The sequence below is a fragment of the Staurois parvus genome, unplaced genomic scaffold, assembly GCF_062004578.1.
Source record: "Staurois parvus isolate SC_StPar_1 unplaced genomic scaffold, SC_StPar_1.0 ptg000475l, whole genome shotgun sequence".
In the NCBI taxonomy this organism is placed as follows: Eukaryota; Metazoa; Chordata; class Amphibia; order Anura; family Ranidae; genus Staurois; species Staurois parvus.
In genome coordinates this window covers 724021-744321 of record NW_028318271.1, presented here as the reverse complement: position 1 = coordinate 744321, position 20301 = coordinate 724021, and the positions used below count along the sequence as shown (strand labels likewise).

Sequence of the window (20301 nt, the reverse complement as noted above, 5' to 3'; positions counted from 1 at the left end):
AATGTGACTAATTCATTCATCACCTAAAGCAGTGGTATAGTGTAAGCCTGTAGTAGATGCAGCCAGGGGTGGACACATTGAGCCTGGGTTCACAGTTGTGCGGTGCGGCATATCGCATTTGATTCGTACAGGAACCTCCCCGCATTTCTGTACAAATCACATGCGAATTCTGTGGAGTGCAATTTGAGCCATACATTTTATATGCCTCAAATCGCACCGTATCCGCACCAAAAAGGTGCAGGACCCTTTTTTTGGTCCGCACTATAATCGGATCACATGGGTATTCTCACTTATGTGATACGATTCTGCACATTGCACCACATTTTGCGGACTGATTTCAGGGTGTTGTTCACTTAATATACACACCCATAGCAGTTCGCATGAAAGGGGTGCAATTGTGATGTGGTGCAGAATTCTCACAGAGACCGCTGCGAATTCCACACTGCATCAGTGTGATCTCAGTCTGAAGGAGGAGAGGAAGCATAGGAAGACAAACACACAGGAGAAAGATGACAGCACAGAAACAATATAGAGCTGACAACATAGTGCTTTTTTAAAGCAATCCACTGAGCTGGCCAGAACCAACTCTTGGGGGAGTCTATTCCACATTTTCACAGCTCTCACTGCGAAGAAACCTTTCTGTATTTGGAGATTAAATTTCTTTTCCTCCAGACGTAAAGAGTGCCCCCTTGTCCTCTGTGATGACCTCAGGGTGAATAGCTCTACACCGAGTTCACTATATTAACCACTGATGTATTTATACATGGAGATCATATGCCCCCTTAATCTCCTCTTCTCAAGAGAGAATAAATTCAGTTCCTCTAATCTTTCCTCATAGCTGAGCTCCTCCATTCCTCTTATCAGTTTGGTTGCCCTTCTCTGTACTTTCTCCAGTTCCCCAATGTTTTTTTTGTGAAATGGTGCCCAAAACTGAACTGCATATTCCAGATGAGGTCTTACTAATGATATGTACCGGGGGAAATGATATCTCTCTCTCTCGAGTCTATACCTCTTTTAATACAAGAGAGGATTTTGCTCGCTTTAGAAACCGCAGCTTGGCATTGCATGCCATTATTAAGCTTGTGATCTACAAGAACTCCCAGATCCTTCTCCACCATTGATTCCCCCAGTTGTACTCCCCCTAGTATGTATGATGCATGCATATTCTTAGCCCCCAAGTGCATAACCTTACATTTATCAATATTAAACCTCATTTGCCACATAATTGCCCAATTAAACAGTGCATTGAGGTCGGCTTGTAAATTGAAGACATCCTGTAGGGACGTTATTCCACTGCACAGCTTGGTGTCATCTGCAAAGACTGAAATGGGATTTATAATCCCAGACCCTATATTGTTTATAAATATATTAAAAAGTAAGGGTCCCAACACTGAACCTTGGGGTACACCACTGACAATTCTAGACCATTCAGAGTATGAATCATTAACCACTACTCTCTGAATTCAGTCTTTTAGCCAGTTTTCTGTCCATTTACATACAGATTTTTCCAAGTCTGCAGACTTTACCTTACACATTAGACGTGTGTGGGGAACTGTGTCAAATGCTTTTGCAAAATCCAAGTATACCACGTCCACAGCCACCCCTCTGTCCAAGTATACCATGTCCACTGCCACCCCTCTGTCCAAGTATACCACATCCATTGCCACCCCTCTGTCCAAGGTTTTGCTCACCTCCTCATAAAAAGAAATGAGATTTGTTTGACAACTTTTGTCTTTCATGAATCCATGCTGTCTGTTGCTTCAAATATTTTTTTCCAGCAAGAACTCATCGATGTGGTCTTTTATTAAACTCTCCAGAATCTTCCCAACTATAGAAGTTACACTAACAGGTCTATAATTACTTGGTAAAGATTTTGATCCCTTTTTAAATATTGGCACCACATTGGCCTTACGCCAATCCAGTGGTACTATGCCAGTCATTAAAGAGTCCCTAAAAATTAGAAACAATGGCTTTGAAATGACAGAGCTCAATTCTTTAACCACCTGCCGCCCGCCATATAGTACAATGATGGGTGCAAGGTGGTTCTCTCGTTCTGGGATGATGTCATATGATGGAGCAGATGCGTAATAAAAACATCTGATATAACTGGGGGTTTCCTTCATGTCTGATAGGTTGGAAATATGGCCATCCTGTGAAATTGAGATTCCCAGAGGATATGCGGGACTTCTGTGAAAGACTAGATTTACAGATGATAGAAATATCAGCATGGTCTGAAGGAGCAAAGGACTGTATAGAGTTAAGAAAAGAGAGGTGGCAGTCAGTTCCCAAAAATAAGAGAATGAGATAAGGAATGAATACAGGGACTGCGGACAGGTGTGTTGGGTGGGGGGAGTGCTATGTGGAAAATAAGTAGAGAGGTGTTAAATAGAATAATGATGGGGTACTAAGAGGAGTATCAGGGACCGATTTTGTGACCTAGAAAAAGGAATGGGGGTTCTGTCAGTGTACATGTTGTGAGACCCACCTTTAAAGAGGAATCGACAGTGGGAATTGAACCACATTTGATTCCAGGACTAGAAATAGGCCAAAGGGTTTTTAGTGTAGGTAGGGGTGAGGGAAGAAGGGAGGTTTGGAAAGGGGGAGAGTGGGATGGGAGGGGAAAGGAAAATGGACCACCTGGGAGAACTCTAGTGTTTCAGATGTATTATATTTAGATCTCCAGATACAAGGAGCTGACGGAGGAAGGAAGGAAATTGGGTGGAGAGTAAAAGTATAGGATGGTTGATGGAAATGCTGTAAATTTAATGACATATAATGTAAAGGGTCTGAATACCCCAGTAAAAAGACACAAGTTCTCAGGGAAATGTATCAATAATCAGCAGATGTAGTCTTTGTACAAGAGACACATTTAGCCCAGGATTTAAGAATTATGTTACAATCAAGAAATTATCCAGTTTGGTATTATGCCGATTACCCAATAAAATGGGCTAAAGGAGTAGCAATAGGATTGGCGAAAAATGTCAGATTCACAATAGAACATAGGAGGGTGGATCCAGAGGGTCGGTTCTTATTCTTAAGGGGCAAACTGTATGAAATATAATGTACTCTTGCTAATATATATTGCCTAATAAGAATCCAGTGATTTACCTAGAAGAAACCCTGAGGGAACTGATGGATTCTAAGAAAGAGGTACTGATTGTAGCAGATTTTAATTTTTATATGAACCCTCAGATTGATACATCATCGCGTGGGCAGAGGGACGGTAGAGGCCTGAGAGCTATTAAAAAGAAACTGTACCAATATCAATTGGTGGATGTATGAAGAATTAAGCACGCAGGAGTGAGAGATTATATATTCTATTCCTCTGCACATGCAACATATTCTAGGTTGGATTATATAATGGTAGAACATCGATTGCTGGAGTCGGTTATGGATTGCAATATAGAAATTGTATCTTTATCTGATCATGCTGTTGTCACGATTAGATTGAAAGTGAGTGGGGTGCAAAATAAAGCATATGCATTGAAATTAAATGAGACACTCATTCAAGATCAAGAGACAGAAAAGAGTATACGAGAGGAGATAGAACAATTTATCCTAGCAAATGAAATGGAGCCACCGTATGGGAGGCACATAAGGCATAAATAAGGGGCATTCTGATTGCTATAGGAGCAGAAAATAAGAAAAAGAGGTCAGAAAGCATAAATAGTTTAATAGAGAAATTATTTACACTGGTGCAATCGCATAAAAAAAAAAGAACAGAAATAGATGTACAACATAAGATTGTTATAAAAAGAGAAGAATTAAGTCATTTACTAGAACAAGAAACAAATAAGGTCTATAATAGGGTGCTTAGAGAAAGATATCAATGGGAAATAGACTGGAAAAATTCTTGGCAAGGTTAGTGAGAAAAAAGAAATCAATAATAAATCAGAAAATCAGAAATGAAACAGGAGAATTGGTGTACCCAATTAAAATAATTGCTAGTGTATTTCAAAAATATTATAATTCCCTATATACAGTTAAACCCAAAAAGAATGAGCTGGAAGGAGAAAGAAATTAAACAAATCCAGACATGTTTAAAAGAGGCAGGAATACCTAGATTAGATAAAGGAGGTTGGGAAAGGTTAGAGAGACCGATAACACAAGAGGAAATGCAAGTTGCACTAAGGAGTACAGCAGCAGGAAAGAGCTTGGGACCAGATGGATTCATAGTGAGATATTATAGGAAATTTAAAGAACCATTAGTACCAAAAATGGGTATTTATATGAACGCACTGGGAGAAGGAGGACAAATGAGGAAAGAGTCATTGATGGCACATATTACAATTTTACCAAAAGAAGGTAAAGATCTGTAGCAAAACGCCAGCTACAGACCAATCTCATTATTAAATGTAGATATGAAATTATATGCTAAAATTATTGCTAATAGGCTGAAGGGTTTAATGCCAGAACTGATACATTTAGATCAAGTTGGGTTTATACCGGGGAGGGAAGGTAGAGATAATAGACTGAGATAGTTATTACTCTTACAAAAAAGCAAGAAATAGAAGTCCCCAGTGGTATTCCTGTCGATAGATGCTGAAAAAGCTTTCAACAGGGTGGATTGGGGATTTATGATGAGTACCCTAGAGGCAATAGGGTTTGGGCCCAAAATGTTTCAATGGATAAAATGTTTGTATTGTCACCCGTCAGCAGCAGTAAAGGTCAGTGGTACATTGTCGGACGTTTTCGAAATGTACAACGGAACAAGGTAGGATTGTCCACTTTCACCTCTTTTTTGTTTGTGTTAACTTTGGAACCACTGTTAGTAACGATAAGGAAAAGTGTAGACTTAAAAGAGATCCGGATAGGGGAGGTAGAACATAAAGTGTCAGCGTATGCAAACGATATGCTATTTTATGTGGTTAATCCTAAAACAACGCTGCCAAATTTAATACAAACGTTAAAATGGTATGAAGAATTATCAATTTTAAAATAAATCTTACAAAATCTGAGATCTTAGATATTAATATGCCGAAAGTGGATAGACAAGCATTACAAGAAAAAAAAAAAAACCTGTGTAACTTGTTCGTCCAGTAATCCAGAGCAAGTTGTACTTACCAGAATTCCAAGATATTGATGGGCATTATTCAATCCTGTGGATAAAAAGTTCCCTGAACTGCAGCCACCTTTACACTAACCCCTACCCAGAGAGACTGGCACCAGTGATTACTATTTTCCATATCACTGGAAGGAAAATTACCTATGCTCCAGGTTTCGAACAAAAAAAAACACCAATTCAGACTCTGCAATACCCTGGGAACAAAGCCCTACAACACCCACTGCTTGGATCTTCATGACAGAATGTTCCTCTACAAAGACCTGGAGTGGAACCACATGCAGGAAAGCACTTCAACATAGATACCATTTTCTCATGCAGATACATATCGAAGGATACCCCTTTGCTACTTATATTCCACTTTAAACTTGGAACCAACTGCTCCCTGAGCAAGGAACATTGAGGTATTCTGAGACCGAGACTCCCCTGCATCCTCAACAAGCACAACACCAGGAATAGAAGTTTTGTGAAAACTCGGGAGGCTGCGGCCAGCCCATAGGGCAGAGCCCCAAAACAAAAAAAATGGACACCCGAAATCTAACTTTTGCAGAGAAGCCACCACTGATGGACTGATTCCATCAGAAATAGGATGGCTAGATGTATGTCTAGTGCCTTGAGATCTAAGATAGACCTCACGACCCAATTTGGTTTTGGGCCTGCAAACCTGTCGAGTGTCTCGAATCACCTCAGAGACCCTAGCATCCTCTGCCCGAGATACTTCTCAAAACACAGCCATCTCAGATTCTGGAGGGGAAAAGCTTACAACACCTAGTATTTCCAAGTAGTCTCTCCTCCAAGTACTAATCAGGGCTGACCCTGCTTAGCTTCCAAGTTCAGATGAGATCAGGCACGTTTATGATGATGCAGCCACAGTCCATTGCAGCCCCACCAGCAGGAATAGCTGATAAAACCCAGATAGACCTGACATCACTTGGTCTACCATGAAATGCAAATTTTGCAAGATCAAACCCCCGGGTCCATTGGACTGAGGGCGGTGCACCTGCTTCACGGCTGCCTCCCCCCTCTAGGTTAATAATGTAGCAACTAAATTGTCACCTAACTGCAGTCCCACAGGGAAGCAGGTTCATAGCCATGTTGGTCTACAGTTATGTAATCACACAGGCATGCAAGCCTGCAGCCATGCAGGTCCTCAGGTATGTAAATATGCAGATTATACAATACATAGTTTACACAAGTACACATGTAAGTACGCAATCTTAAGCGAGTACAAATATGCAGTTTATGTAAGTATGCAGTTCATGCAAGTATGCATGTATGTAGTTTATGCATTTAAGTATGCAGCTTATGTATGCATGTACATATGCAGTTTTATGGTAGGGGGGGAGTAAACATAAAAAAACTAAAATAATGTGGTTGCATAAGTGTGCACACCCTCTTATAACTGGGGATGTAGTTGTGTTCAGAATTAAGAAATCAGTGTCAAAATCATGTTAAATAGGAGTCAGTACACACCTGCCATCATTTAAAGTGCCTCTGATTAAACCCAAATAAAGTTCAGCTGTTCTAGCAGGTCTTTCCTGACATTTTCTTAGTTGCATCCTACAGTAAAAGCCATGGTCCGCAGAGAGCTTCCAAAGCATCAGAGGGATCTCATTGTTAAAAGGTATCAGTCTGGAGAAGGATACAAAAGAATTTTCAAGGCATTAGATATACCATGGAACACAGTGAAGACAGTCATCAAGTGGAGAAAATATGGCGCAACAGTGACTTTACCAAGAACTGGACATCCCTTCAAAATTGATGAAAAGACAAGAAGAAAACTGGTCTGGGAGGCTGCCAACAGGCCTACAGCAACATTAAAGGAGCTGCAGGAATATCCGGCAAGTACTGACTGTGTGGTACATGTGACAACAATCTCCCGTATTCTTCATATGTCTGGGCTATGGGGTAGAGTGACAAGACGGAATCCTTTTCTTATGAAGAAAAACATCCAAGCCCGGTTAAATTTTGCAAAAACACATCTGAAGTCTCCCAAAAGCATGTGGGAAACTGTGTTATGGTCTGATGAAATCAAGGTTGAACGTTTTGGCCATAATTCCAAAAGATATGTTTGGTGCAAAAACAACACATCACCAAAAGAACACCATACCCACAGTGAAGCATGGTGGACAACTGAGTTGTACAGTTTATAGGTTACATTAAAGGTGGAAAAAGTTCTGCAATGATTTATCTTTGTCTCATTTTTTTACATCACAGAAACCTGACATTTTAATAGGGGTGTGTAGACTTTATATATCCACTGTATATACACAGTTTAGTGCATTAAGTATGCATGTATGTACATATTTTATGCTTTAGGTATGCATGTATGTATGCAGTTTATGCATATGTACTGTATGTATGTACTTAATTTATGCTTTAGGTATGCAGGTCTGTAATTTATGCCTTGTAATTTATGCATGTCTGTAATTTATGCCTTAGTTATGCATGTATGTACGCAATTTATGCATTAAGTATGCAATTTAAACATCAAGTATGCAAGTTTTAGGCATCAAGTATGCATGCACGAATGCAGCCTGTGAATTGTGAAGTATATATGTATGAATTCAGCCCATGCAATAAGGATGCATGTACGAAATGCAACCCATGCATTAAGTATGCATGTACAAATGCTGCTTATGTATTATGTATGTATGAAATGCAGCCCATGCATTAAGTATGCATGTACGAATGTAGTCCATGTATTAAGCATGCATGTACAAATGCAGTTTATGTATATGTACAAATGTAATTTATGAATTAAGTATGCATGTACAAATAAAGTTTATGCAATATACAGTTAAACAAATTATGCAGGTATGCATGCAATAATGTAATACAATGCTGCTCCTGTCCCGCTTTCTTGAAGCATATTGTTTTAATGAACGGTGTCAAAATTAACTGCACTTGGTTCCATACTAGGAAAACATGCTTGTATCAAACTAGGCCTGAATGCAGCCTCCATGCTACTTCAGTGCAGCTAAATGTAAGCTCTTGCCGATCAATACCAAGCTACTCTGGAGACTCAACTCCTTTAAGTGCACCGATACCCTAGCAGGGGTGTATCAAGAAACAGTTGTACAAACCCTCCAGGATTATGCAGGATATTGCAATGTAAAATCATGTCCTGTCTGGTCATGCGACTCCCCAAATGAGTCATCCAGCCATAGATTGAAACTAGCAGCCACATGGGACTAAAAACACAAGCTAAAAAGGCCACCAATCTACTTCCCGCCTCCACTACACAAGAGAGAGCGGACCCAAGACGTCTTGTGGCTGGAGGAGAAACTGCAGCCCACTACTCCTTTAGAGACACACAGAGTATGGCCTGGCCAGACCAACAGCACACTGCCCCCAGTGGCCACTGGGAGAATGACCAGACAGTCAGATTTTTCAAAGAAATGCTGCAAATGTAAACTTACCATTCCCGACCACAGGACTCTGAATCATAACAGAAGTCCAACCTTCACCCATCACGGCGAGCTTTGTCATGCAGACCTTCAAGGACTTGGTCCCAATAATGTGGGGCCACTGCCAGAGACCTGTAGAGCACCCTTGGTCAGTATTATACTGCACAGAGTTTCGTTATGCAGGGCCCAGCGCCGTAAGGCTGCATTACAGGCAAAACCCCGAAGATTCTTATCCAGTGAGGCTCGGGTACCATCCATTTTGGCTAACAACTTTCCGAGTAGATCCGATTAAAGTCCCTGATTCAGTGACCATCCAAATTACAGACACTAGCAAAAAAACTGAGGTACTTCCTGTGTAGGAGGAGTTATATAGGGGAGGACTTCCTCTCTGATTGGTCGGCCAGTGTCCATTCACCTGTAGGCGGCATATAACCCACATAGTCATTATTATAGTCTGCTCTGTGTCCTGTGATGTACGATAAAGAAACAGTAAGAATGGATTTCATGAAAAACAGTTTACATGACCATTAAGTAGTCGATGTGTATGGATTATTGTTGAAGAACAAGGATATTGTTTAGTGAACCTTTACCTATGTAATACTTACAATTTCCTCTAGCATAAGCATAAACTTTTTTGAATTCCCATGAAAGTGCTTATGTAAGCGGTATTCTTATTCTGTCATCTACCACACAGGTCACACACTCATTCTTTTTTACTAAAACACGAATCATATCTGTGTTAACTAACTTCAAAATTACTTGTTAGAACATATTTTGGTGAAAATAAGTCTGCGAGCTGAACACGATCATCGGCATAGCAAATCCGGATTCATTAGTAGAATTTTGTTTGACAATTTTCATTTTGGAACGCTCATTCAATTTTATAATGGTTGGTGGAGTCAAATTGGGGTTTGTTCTTGACCATAATGATGTGAAAATTTAAAGGAGCAGGATGGAAAATTTTTCTCAAATGAAATTCTAACTGTGAATGTGGTTTTGGTTTGGGGAAAAAAAATTGTAATGAAAGCTTTTTAATACATCTGGGATTCCATTCAAATCGCAGGTCTGGATGAAACTTTAAGGGCTTTTGAAGGAAATTAGTTGATTCAATGATAGCAACAAAGAATGATCCCTTTCAAACTGTATAAAATGGGCTTAGTGACAAACCCTATGGGGGTTATTTACTAAAACTGGAGAGTGCAAAATCTGGTGCAACTCTTCATAGAAACCAATCAGCTTCCAGGTTTTATTGCCAAAACTTAACTGAACAAGCTGAAGTTAGAAGTTGATTGGCTGCCTTGCACAGCAGCTGCGCCGGATTCTGAGTGCTACAGTTCTAGTAAATCTACCCTACTATGTCCTAAATGCAGCAGAGATCATCGGGACATGATCCATAGGTTGGTGGTATTGTCCCAAGCTGCAAAGATAATGGGATACCGATATCCATACTCTTAACAAGGCATTTCAGAGCTTTCTGTAGACCCTTTGTCTTGCATATTTATTATCCTGGACCCTGTGATACCTGACACTCTTGTTAAAGAGGCTGTCTCTAGTGCCCTATTCCAAGCCCAAAAAATGCTTTTATAAGGCTCCATGCACACTAGCATTTTTTTAAGCTCCAAGAAGCTAGTTAGCATATTTCTTTCTGCTCCTAGAAGTGTTATCCTATGTGTCCAGGTACACTAGTTTAAGCTATTCGCATTTTTTTAGCTTCAGAGCCTAAAAAATATGGTTTCTGTAGAGTTTTTTTTGGAACGTTTTTCCAGCAGAAAAAAACGCTAAATGTTACTAAATTAGCTTTTTTCTTTCTTTTCTTTTTTTTAAATTTCCTCTACATGTACTGGAAAAACGCTAATAAAATGCTAACGCTCCTAAAAGCTACTAAAATGCTACTAAAAACGCGATTACCAGCGTTTTGTGAGCTTAAAAAAAAAAAAAACAGTGTGCATGGAGACTTACACTGGAAACAGGAGCTGTTCCTGGCACTTGCAGCTGGAAAGTTGGCCTGGTATGCTAGAGAGATGTTTAAGTAATTGTTGTCCTGGAAAGACCTTGGAATACCCCATAAATACTAGTAGAATACATGCAGAACACCAAATCAAATTAAAATTTGGATCAAAATAGCTCCTCCAAACATACACACATTGAAAATGTTGTTAGCTTAACAACTCTATAGTCAAAAATCCATAATCACATTTTAGTTTCATCAGAAATATAGACTTGTTTTCCAATTCATTTCTTACTTTTCTTTTGTGCATCTGTAAGGATCCCCAAGGGGTCGTTCACCTGGAAAGAAAAACAAGTCAGTCCCAACTACTCCTGAGCCTTCAGCCCCCACACCTGTGGGTCCTCCACCCATTCAGCCTGGATCTGCGGAATGGGTGTATGTAAACGAGCCGCTTTCTAAGGTATGTGCTGGGACCTATTGACTTTTTTTATTTTATTTTTGGAGTTTAATGGTGACCATACAAGCTTCAATTTTAATATTAGTTTAGATCAAAATGATCAAATCTGCAAACAAACGAATAGCCAGAACTTCCCTTCTTATCAATTTAGATTACATTTAGATCGCATTAGATCAAAGATGATTGGCTAGGGTAAAAAATGTATAATGATTTGGCAGCATCGAGATACTTGGTTTATTAACCCCTTCACGCTGGCGCCTCCCGGCCCTTTAAGGGTTCCAGAAGCCGGGGGGGGGGGTTTAGAGTCATGTGACCGCCGTGATGCGCCGTCACGGCGGTCACATGATCGGGAAAGGTCCCTATCGAAAGAGGAGATCGGACCTTTCCATGAGTACAGACGTGTGCAGCTTGCGCGCTTTTGGCACATATGTCCTTTTTAATAGAACGCAGATATGCGGCCGCTCGGTGTCTAGGCCCAGACGCCGGGAGGCTGCACATTTGTGTGCGGCCGGCATGAAGAGGTATGATATGATATGATCGCAATTTGTTCGTTCAGATCATGAGATTACATGGTGGTAACAGCAGTGTGATTGATAACTTACAATCACAAGTTACAATTATATCTTAGCTATTGAATGAAATCCACCTCCCCATATGTGGCATATCAAGCAAATGGGTTGTCAAGTATTAGTAAATAAATAGGTGCAGCGCTACAGAAATACTATAATAATGTTCGTGAGTATGCCAATAAAGTGACAGTCTGTGCAGGTTTAGGTGCAAATAGGCTGTAGAATCCGCAAATAGTGCTCCAAAACGTGTGGTAAAATTACGCACTCACCAGATGCGTAATGTAAATAAACATTAGATAACACTGCAGAGGTCCCCTTTAGGAATTGGATAAAATCCTAATCCGGGCTAATCCTCCTTCTTGGTATGGTGGTGCTTGTCAGGAGCTCACAGGTAGCAACAGGATCCAGCTGGCCAGAGATCCCTTTAAGGGATGGACGGGTGTAGAAGCCTGCTTTAAGGAACTCCCTTCTCTGGATGTTTAAGGTTGGCTTGATCATGAAGGGCTCTATAAATAAATTGCATATGGCTCTGCAAAGAACAGATCCAATAATATCTCATGGGAGGTTGGGGATCTGATTCCACACACTTCACTTCCTTCGATTTCAACTTCAAAATATAAAGTCCACCATTCACCAGATCCTTCCATATATGCTGACCTCTAATTAAGAGAGGTCAGCATCTGCTTTATAACATAGACCCAGTCCGGAATTCATATCGTCAAACCAGACCACATAGACTCTAAGTCACTCCTCAGACGATCCTGATTATACGGTATATAAAATCTCTCCTGTAAGCAGCTCAGTGATCTCTCTGGTGACTTCTAGAATCTTCTTTTTATGTCTCTGTTCTATTAGGGAGAGTGGTGGAGGCAATGTGATAGTCATATGATCACCACACTTCATAGGAGGAAACAGCTCCCCTGCTGCCACTTCCAGCAATGTCTCCTCTCTACTTCATACCACATGGGACTTCCTGTCTGTACCTAACATCACTTCCTGTCAGTATCTGACATCACTTCCTGTCTCTTTGGATTTGGGTTGTCAACTATATATTGATGATTCCATTCCTAAAAAGAGATCAGTCAGTAAACAAAATCGATCATTTATCAAAGCGTGCATTGCCACCATTAAAGGAGTATTATAAACATACACAATGACTGGGATACTGTACTGCATGACAATCTTACATGGAAAGTGTGGGGTTCAGCTCACATTTAGTGTCTTTCATGAACTTCAGTCCAGCAATGTTGATAGCAGACATCAGGATTGCCACAAACGTGGCCCATTAAAACGAATGGGGTCATGCCATACCTGCCTAGCAATAGCTGTGGCGTTGTGCTGCGGCATGTTGAATGTTAAAGAATATGTAAACCCAACATTTCTTATTCCTGATATGTGCCTGCTGTACCATGTATCAAAAAGTATCCTGTTCTCTGTGTATTGTTTCTTTTGTGTGAAATCCCTGGTGTTTCTGACAGTACCTCTGCTTTCCTATTAAAAACTCACCACACTAGGAATGAGAGCACAGCGTAGTCAGTTTTCTAGCTGTGGTGGGAACTCAGCCTGTTCTCCTCCAATGAACAGGCTTGTGCTGACATGCACCCCCTCAGCTATTCACTGGGAAGTTCAATGTTCTGCTGTTTCTCCACCCTCACCTCTCTAATCTCCTTATGCAGCTGAGAACAGAGGGTATGTGATTGCTTATAAAAAAAAGGGGAAACAAGGTGTTTAAAATGTTATTACTACACAAATGTTTTGCCTTTCATTTCTATTTTAAACTGAATAGGTTGTTTTACAAGGTGAGGGATTACATGTATGTTAAACAGGCAGTGAATAGGTGACATATTGCCTCCTTGCTGCCTGTCAAATGTCCTCTAAAAAACGATCCACCATGTATCATTTTTCAGAGGAGCGGCTATGTTAGCTGCATCTGTGAATGAGCCTTTACGAATAGAATAAGTTCATAGCATTCACACCAGTCCTCTGAAAGGCTTGAGGGCCCACAGTCCGAAGCATGATCTATTAGTGGCCAGACCTGTAATTAAAACAACTGCCTCATAAAGGATGCTTATTTTTCAATACCTGTTGTTTAGTAAATGTATAAAAATAATAATGTAAATAATTTTCAGATATAGTATTTAAATGCACAAGTACAGTACTTAAGTCAGTTAAAGTACACCTGCCAACTAAATATAGTATTGGCAGCTAATTCTTGGGTTGGATAGTTTTATGTTATCACTCTGTACAAATACAGTTGTTTACTTTCTAAAATGTGAAATGCCCGAAAGGTTATGTGGCCTCCACAGAAAATGGAAATCGTTTTGAATGTTAATCTTCTCAACCTCTACTCATTAGGACGTTCCAGAGTTCCTGGTACCATACTGGGAGACTATAGAAAAGACGTACGAGATTGCTATCAAAGCTGGATTAAAGAGTATGAGACAAGAACGCTTCATTGTAATTCATTATCTTTATGATATAAGGTAAGTGGTAATATTTATATATCACTTACTATATACAGCGGTGACACAAAAAATGGAAACACTACATGATTTGCAGGTTCGAATGTGACAACATGATTCGCGTTGAAAGTGGAAGTGATGTAACATTCTTTTGCTGCCGATGTGTTATGAGACACCTAGCTAACAGGCAGGAAGCTTCACTACTAGTAATACGGAGTCATGTCAGAGCTTACTGAGCTTTAAAGAGGGCAAATTGTTAGTTCCTCTGTGTCTGATGTTGCCAATTTATTTGATGTGTTGGGTGGTACAGTATCAAAGGTTATGAGGGCATACACAGTTTTTGGGAAAACGTCGTCTGGTCAGCATAAGCATGGTCGACATGTTCAACTGACCGAAAGAGACAAAAGGACATTGCCAGGATTGTGACCCGGAATAAGAAAACAACTGACTGCAGAGCTCGATCTCAGTCCCGTGAAGACTGAGATTGAGCTCTGCAGTCAGTTTTGCAGCAGTTGTTTTCTTATTCCAGGTCACAATCCTGGCAATGTCCTTTTGTCTCTTTCGGTCAGTTGAACATGTCGACCGCACTTATGCCTATCTGATGAAGTTTTTCCCAGAAACTGTATATGCCATCATAACCTTTGATACTGTACCTCACGACACGGCAAATAAATTGGCAACTTCAGACACAGAGGCACCAGCTAAGCGGCACCAACAATTCTCCATCTTTGAAGCTCAGTAAGCTCTGACATGACTCTATTACTAGCAGCACACGGAGTGAACGACGAAAGTGAGGCTTCCCACCTGTTAGCTAGGTGTCTCATCACTCAGCGTAAGCAAAAGAATGTCACATCACTTCCGCTTTCAACATGAAATATGTCGTCACTTTCACACCTGCAAATCATGTAGTGTTTCCATTTTTTGCCGAACCCCGTTATATATTATGAAACCTAAATGATTAAATTATATCCAAAGCAAAGCTTTTATTGTTTTTCATTTTGAAAAGGGTAGGGAAGAGTTAAAACCCCTGGCAGGTTTCTTTTATAATCTTTGTCTTATTTCCCTTCACTTCCTGTCTTGTACACACAACAGGAAGTAAGGAGATATATCTCCAAAGTAAGAATACAAATCTTTACTAGAATATGTCACCCAATCCCCTGTTCTTGTGAAAACTCAAATTTTCCAGTAAAAATGGTTACCAGGACAAACAGAGAGAATAAATCTACAAAGATGGGCCTTAAAGTGATTGTAAAGACAGATTTTTTTTTTTCAAAATAAACATGTCATACTTACCTCCTCTGTGCAGTGGTTTTGCACAGAGCAGCCCTTATCCTCTTCTTCTCAAGTCCCCTGCTGATGCTCCTTGCCCCTCGCTCCTGCCAAGAGCCCACAGCAACCCCCCTTGCTCTCTCCTCATTGGCTCACTGGCTATGATTGACAGTAGTGGGAGCCAATGGCTTCTGCTGCTGTCTCAGCCAATGAGGAGTGTGTGTCCCGGGACAGCAGAGGCTCTTCTGCAGATCGCTAGTTCAAGAAGGGGCTTCGTTTTAAGGTACATTTTTCATAATGTGCTAGTATGCAATACAGAGGGAAAATGTTTGTTTTATTTGTTTGGTTTTTTATGCTTTGCTACCACTTTAAGAAAGACTCTAACCCAATCCCTCTCTATCCAAAATCCCAAAAAAAAGAAGTTTTGGCTTTTGTTATACTAACGTGGGATTATGGGCAACATTATAAATGATATGATGCAGTTTGTTAATAGTATTAGCACAGCAGTTTATTCTTTTTTCTACTATTAATTAATTATCATTATGGAACATTAGTATTCTTCTATTTAATATTAATGGACCTACTGTTAGGATCAACAGGTAATAAAACAATGTTACAGGGAGAATATAAACTGCTCTGTTAATCCTACTGGCAGTCTGCACCATATATTTGGTTTTAAATTTTGTCCAAAGTTACACTGCCAGTATTAAAGCGGAACTGAACCCATCAATTTAATGGTTTCAAAGAAGAGTTAGACTCCAGGCATGCCAGGGATGCTAACTGTCACAGTTGGTTGTGCTCTCAGCCAGACTGTCAAACCATCAAATGGCTGGTGTCATACTTGATCACATGTGCAGCACTATGGCAGTTACAGATCAAACAGGCTAAGATGGCCACTTCCTTGGCTGAAAAAGATGGGAGGGTTTAGTTTTGCTTTAAGTACAATATATTATTTCCATTAACACTTTTCTAGCTCTTCACAATCTATTATCAAGGAACTGTAGCTTCAGAATAAACTGTTATGACTAAACTATACAGTTACTATAAATGCTATCAGGTTGTGGCTATAAATAACTGATCCGATACTAAGGGGTAGATTTATAAAGAATTTCTATAGACATTCACAAGTGAAAGTTTTATGTACTGTAAATTTGTTTTGTGTCAATGGGGAAAAGGAATGTAAATAGGCTATATCCTCTAGCTCACTAAACTGAAAGCCCCTTAGTTTCCCAAAAGCAGAATATCTTCATCAGAATAGATATAACCAAAACACCTCTATTGACCCCGTTACACTATAACTGCTGTGATATACACAATAATGTGCAAAAATAAATATAAACCAAGATATACAGCGCTTAGATAAAAAGTGCAAAACAATAAATGTCCACATGTGATTCCTAATTGAGAAGGTCATGGCTCTCTGGTGCGTTCTCTGTGCTGGTGGTGGTACACGCAGGTTGAGTGGAACACAAGAATCTGGAAGTGGTTGATTTTGAATGAAGCACTTTATTTTTCAGAAGTTTTATATTATTTCAATCCGTTGTGGAAGAATGGTTGCACTTTATGGATGATGGACATATTTATAATATATGTAGTTTCCCATAAATGTTATTGTATTATAATAATAGGAATCACATGTGGACATTTGTTGGTTTGCACCATATTTTTAGGAATCACATGTGGACATTTATTGTTTTGCACTTTATTTGTTTTGCACTTTTTATGTGAGCACTGTATACCTTGGTTTATATCTTCATCAGAATAATGAGATTTTGGTATTCATGACAGCTATTTTATCAAAGCGAAATTCCAAACACAGGTCCTTTTGAGTGTTCTTGAGGATTTAGTTTGGAAAACCACTGCCCACAAACATGTTTAAAGCCCAACTCCAGGCAATTTTTTTTTAATAGGGTGGCAAGGCTGCCCTAGTACACTTCCCTGGCTTTTTAATTCAGTGCAGCAAAAAATAACACAAATTAAAAAAAAAAGATAAAGGGAAATAAAGAATCAATAAAAATAATGATGGTTGACATTTTTCATTTCAAATTATAGGGTTAAAAACTAACAAATGTTATTCTGCAACTTGTGCTTGTCATAAAGGCAAGAGTCATGTTTCTAGTACAGCTGCCAACGAAAGCACACAAATTTGGAAAGTTTACATACACAAAAAAATATCAAAATAATATATTAAGGGAAGAACGGAAGTTAATAAAAACTAATTTTGGGTTCAGTGAGGGTTAATAAAAGCCAAAATGTTAGAAAAGGTTTTTTTTTTAATTTACACTTAGAGCGGGACTAATCTCATGAAAATAGTTACCTCCGCCTTCCAGCGATGCAACACGTACATCACTCAGCAGCTGCTCTCATCTTTTTCCTTGGATGCTTCTGGGTTCCTGGGTTTTTGGTCTGTTGATTGGCTGGTGGGGAATGACACCATCCCACACATGCACACTGGAGTCAGTCATTCTGGCACAGCCAGAGTGTGCCGAGAAAGCATGCTGAAGTGCTTAAAAGCAAAGTTTTGCTTATATAGGCCCCTCTATATAGGCCCCTCCCTACAACCTAATCCCATGCAAGGCCTAGGCAACATCACAGGGGAGCAGGTCTTATGCATTGCCATACTGGGTAGAATAAAGTAGGGTTGCTGACTATGGTGGAAAAATGAGCTGCAAGGGTTTGCGGGTAAGGTAGATATATAGGGGTCTTGGGATGCCTTTCCAGAGACATTGGGATTGATTTATTAAAACTGGAGAGTGTAAAATCCGGTGCAGCTCTGCATAGAAACCAATCAGCTTCCATTTTTTTTTTCTCAAAGCTTAAAGGATAAGTTCACCTTTGGGAACATGTTCCATCCGTTTTTAGGGTGGAATATGTAACATGTTCCCAGTGCTGCAGCCACTGCCCAATCCCCGTGGCCCCCCTTCCCCATGACAGCAATACAGGAAGAAGTTTCATGTACTAGCTGTCACATTTTAAAAACAGCGCAGCTGTGTGGGGCTCCGCCCACACGGCCGCATCGTTAATTCACAGAGTTCTGTGAATAAATGAACTACAAGTCCTGACAGCCTTAGCAGCTGCCTGCTTGTCATTCTCAATTAACTACCATGGCATTGTGGAGTGTCATGGTAGTTTATTGATTCTTCCTGTCAGTATATCTGCTACGAGCAAGCAAATATACTGAATGGTCTTCAGGTGACCTGCATGGCACTAGTAATCTGCTGATCACTGGTCTAGTGCTTTACAGGCTCATGCAGCAAAAATGAACAAATGCACTTTTTTTTTACTTGCAACAAATGTGCATTTATTTTTTGTCAAAAGGTGAACTTATTCTTTAATTGAACAAGCTGAAGTCAGAAGTTGATTGCTAAGATGCACAGCTGCACCAGATTTTGCACTCTCCAATTTTAGTAAATCAACCCCACTGTGACTTGGCTCTTCATTGGCAAGGTAACAGTGCCTCATTGAGCTAGATAAATGAGTAATGAAATTATTATTTATTGCAATTGACAAAGTTATTAATTAAAAATATTGTTCTTTTTAGGAATAAATTTAAATATTATTTAAAACGTCCAGACCATAAACAGGAGTTTGTCTCCCAGTGGCAATCTGACTTTAATTCTATACCAGAAGATCTGTGGGAAGACGAGGAGACAAAAGCAGAACTGCATCAAAGGCTGGATGTAAGTAACAGTCAAAAAACACTCTAGAAAGTTATTTCATTTTCATAATTGGGATATTTTCTGCAATATCCCCACACATAGCAAGAAAATAAATGTTCTTCGGTGGGTTGTGGGTGAGTGCTGGCCCAGGTGTGACTTCAGGAGGTGAAGTTGATATTTGCACAATAGAGCTTCAGGTTTTGTGGCTCTTGGAGCAGCCCAGCCACCTAAGACTTGGGGAAATGTACTAAAGCCTGTTCACTCAGAATCTTGTGCACCTGTGTATGGTAGCCAATCAGCTTCTTACCACAGCTTGTTCCATTAAACAATAAAACCTGGAAGCTGATTGATTTCCTTGCATAAGTGCACAAGATTCTGAGTGAACCAGCTTTAGTAAATAAACCTCTGTATGTACAGGTGCCTTCTCCTTAAAAGTAGTAAATCAAGGATAATGAAGGCCATACATGGATCAAATTTCTTTAGAAAATCAGAAATGTTGTGCGTTTTGTAGTCTGATGGTGCCACCATTGATATCTAAATTCGACCAACCAAGCCTTTCATTTTACCTCATGTTGCTACAGAAAAGAATTTTCGTGGACAAGAATTTTCTCTTCTTTGCAAGTCACAGCTCATGCTCATTTCTTCTTCAGTTACATTTTTCACACAATTCTCCCATGATTGATTAGAAATTCATTTGTTTTTTAAAAACTTTCCATGAGTCCCTGCCTTTAACTGCTGCTGTTTATTTGCTTACTTTAGTTGAACACCTGTCTAAAAAATGTTTTAACCACTTGCCAACCACCCACAGTACATTTACTGCGGGCGATCGGCACCTACAGGCACAATCACGTACATTGTACCTGCATGGGCTTAGGAATGCGATGGGCACACAGCGCGCCCTCCCCACCGGACACAGAGGATTGCAGCTCATGTGACCGTGCTGCTTTGAGTGGACCGTGGATCAAGTGATCGCATAGCGAAGTATTTTAAACACATGTCCAGCAATTGCAACTCCAATTTTTTATTGTGACAGGTTCCCTTAAAGCAGAGTTCCACCCTATTTAGCAACCACGGTCCCACCGGTAGCTGATCCCTGTGCCATTAATCTTTGTTTTGTTTTGGGTTTTTTCGGTGTTGTTTAGCTGCTTGTCCACCGCCCTATAGTAGAAGTACTGCTACAGGGCGGCAGGGCTGCACAAAAATCACATATATATACAGTACATGATTTGCATTTCTGAGTAGGGGGCGCACTACCTTTTTTGTTCAAAAATCTTGCCACTTCCAGCCCACCTCGCCATGGCAAGGTACTTCATTTCCACTCTCCCGTTAGCTCCTGGGATAGAATTGTCACCAATCCCATGAATCAATGGGCAGCCTCTGTTTCTGGCATCGCGTTATTTCAGAAGCGGAAATGATGCAATGTCAGGTGGAGTTAGGTGCCTGTCTTTGCTATTTTATTTGTAAA

At 40.0% G+C, this 20301-nt stretch overlaps 1 protein-coding gene across 1 annotated transcript in view; it reads left to right on the top strand.

The window, feature by feature from the left end:
* Window positions 1–20301, top strand: part of SPEF2 (sperm flagellar and cilia associated 2) — a 176670-nt gene that overhangs the window by 116428 nt on the left and 39941 nt on the right. The window contains exons 21-23 of the mRNA XM_089689433.1: window positions 10738–10880; window positions 13802–13929; window positions 18719–18857. Coding sequence (XP_089545559.1) covers window positions 10738–10880; window positions 13802–13929; window positions 18719–18857 — 410 coding nt within the window. The remainder of the gene's footprint in view (window positions 1–10737; window positions 10881–13801; window positions 13930–18718; window positions 18858–20301) is intronic.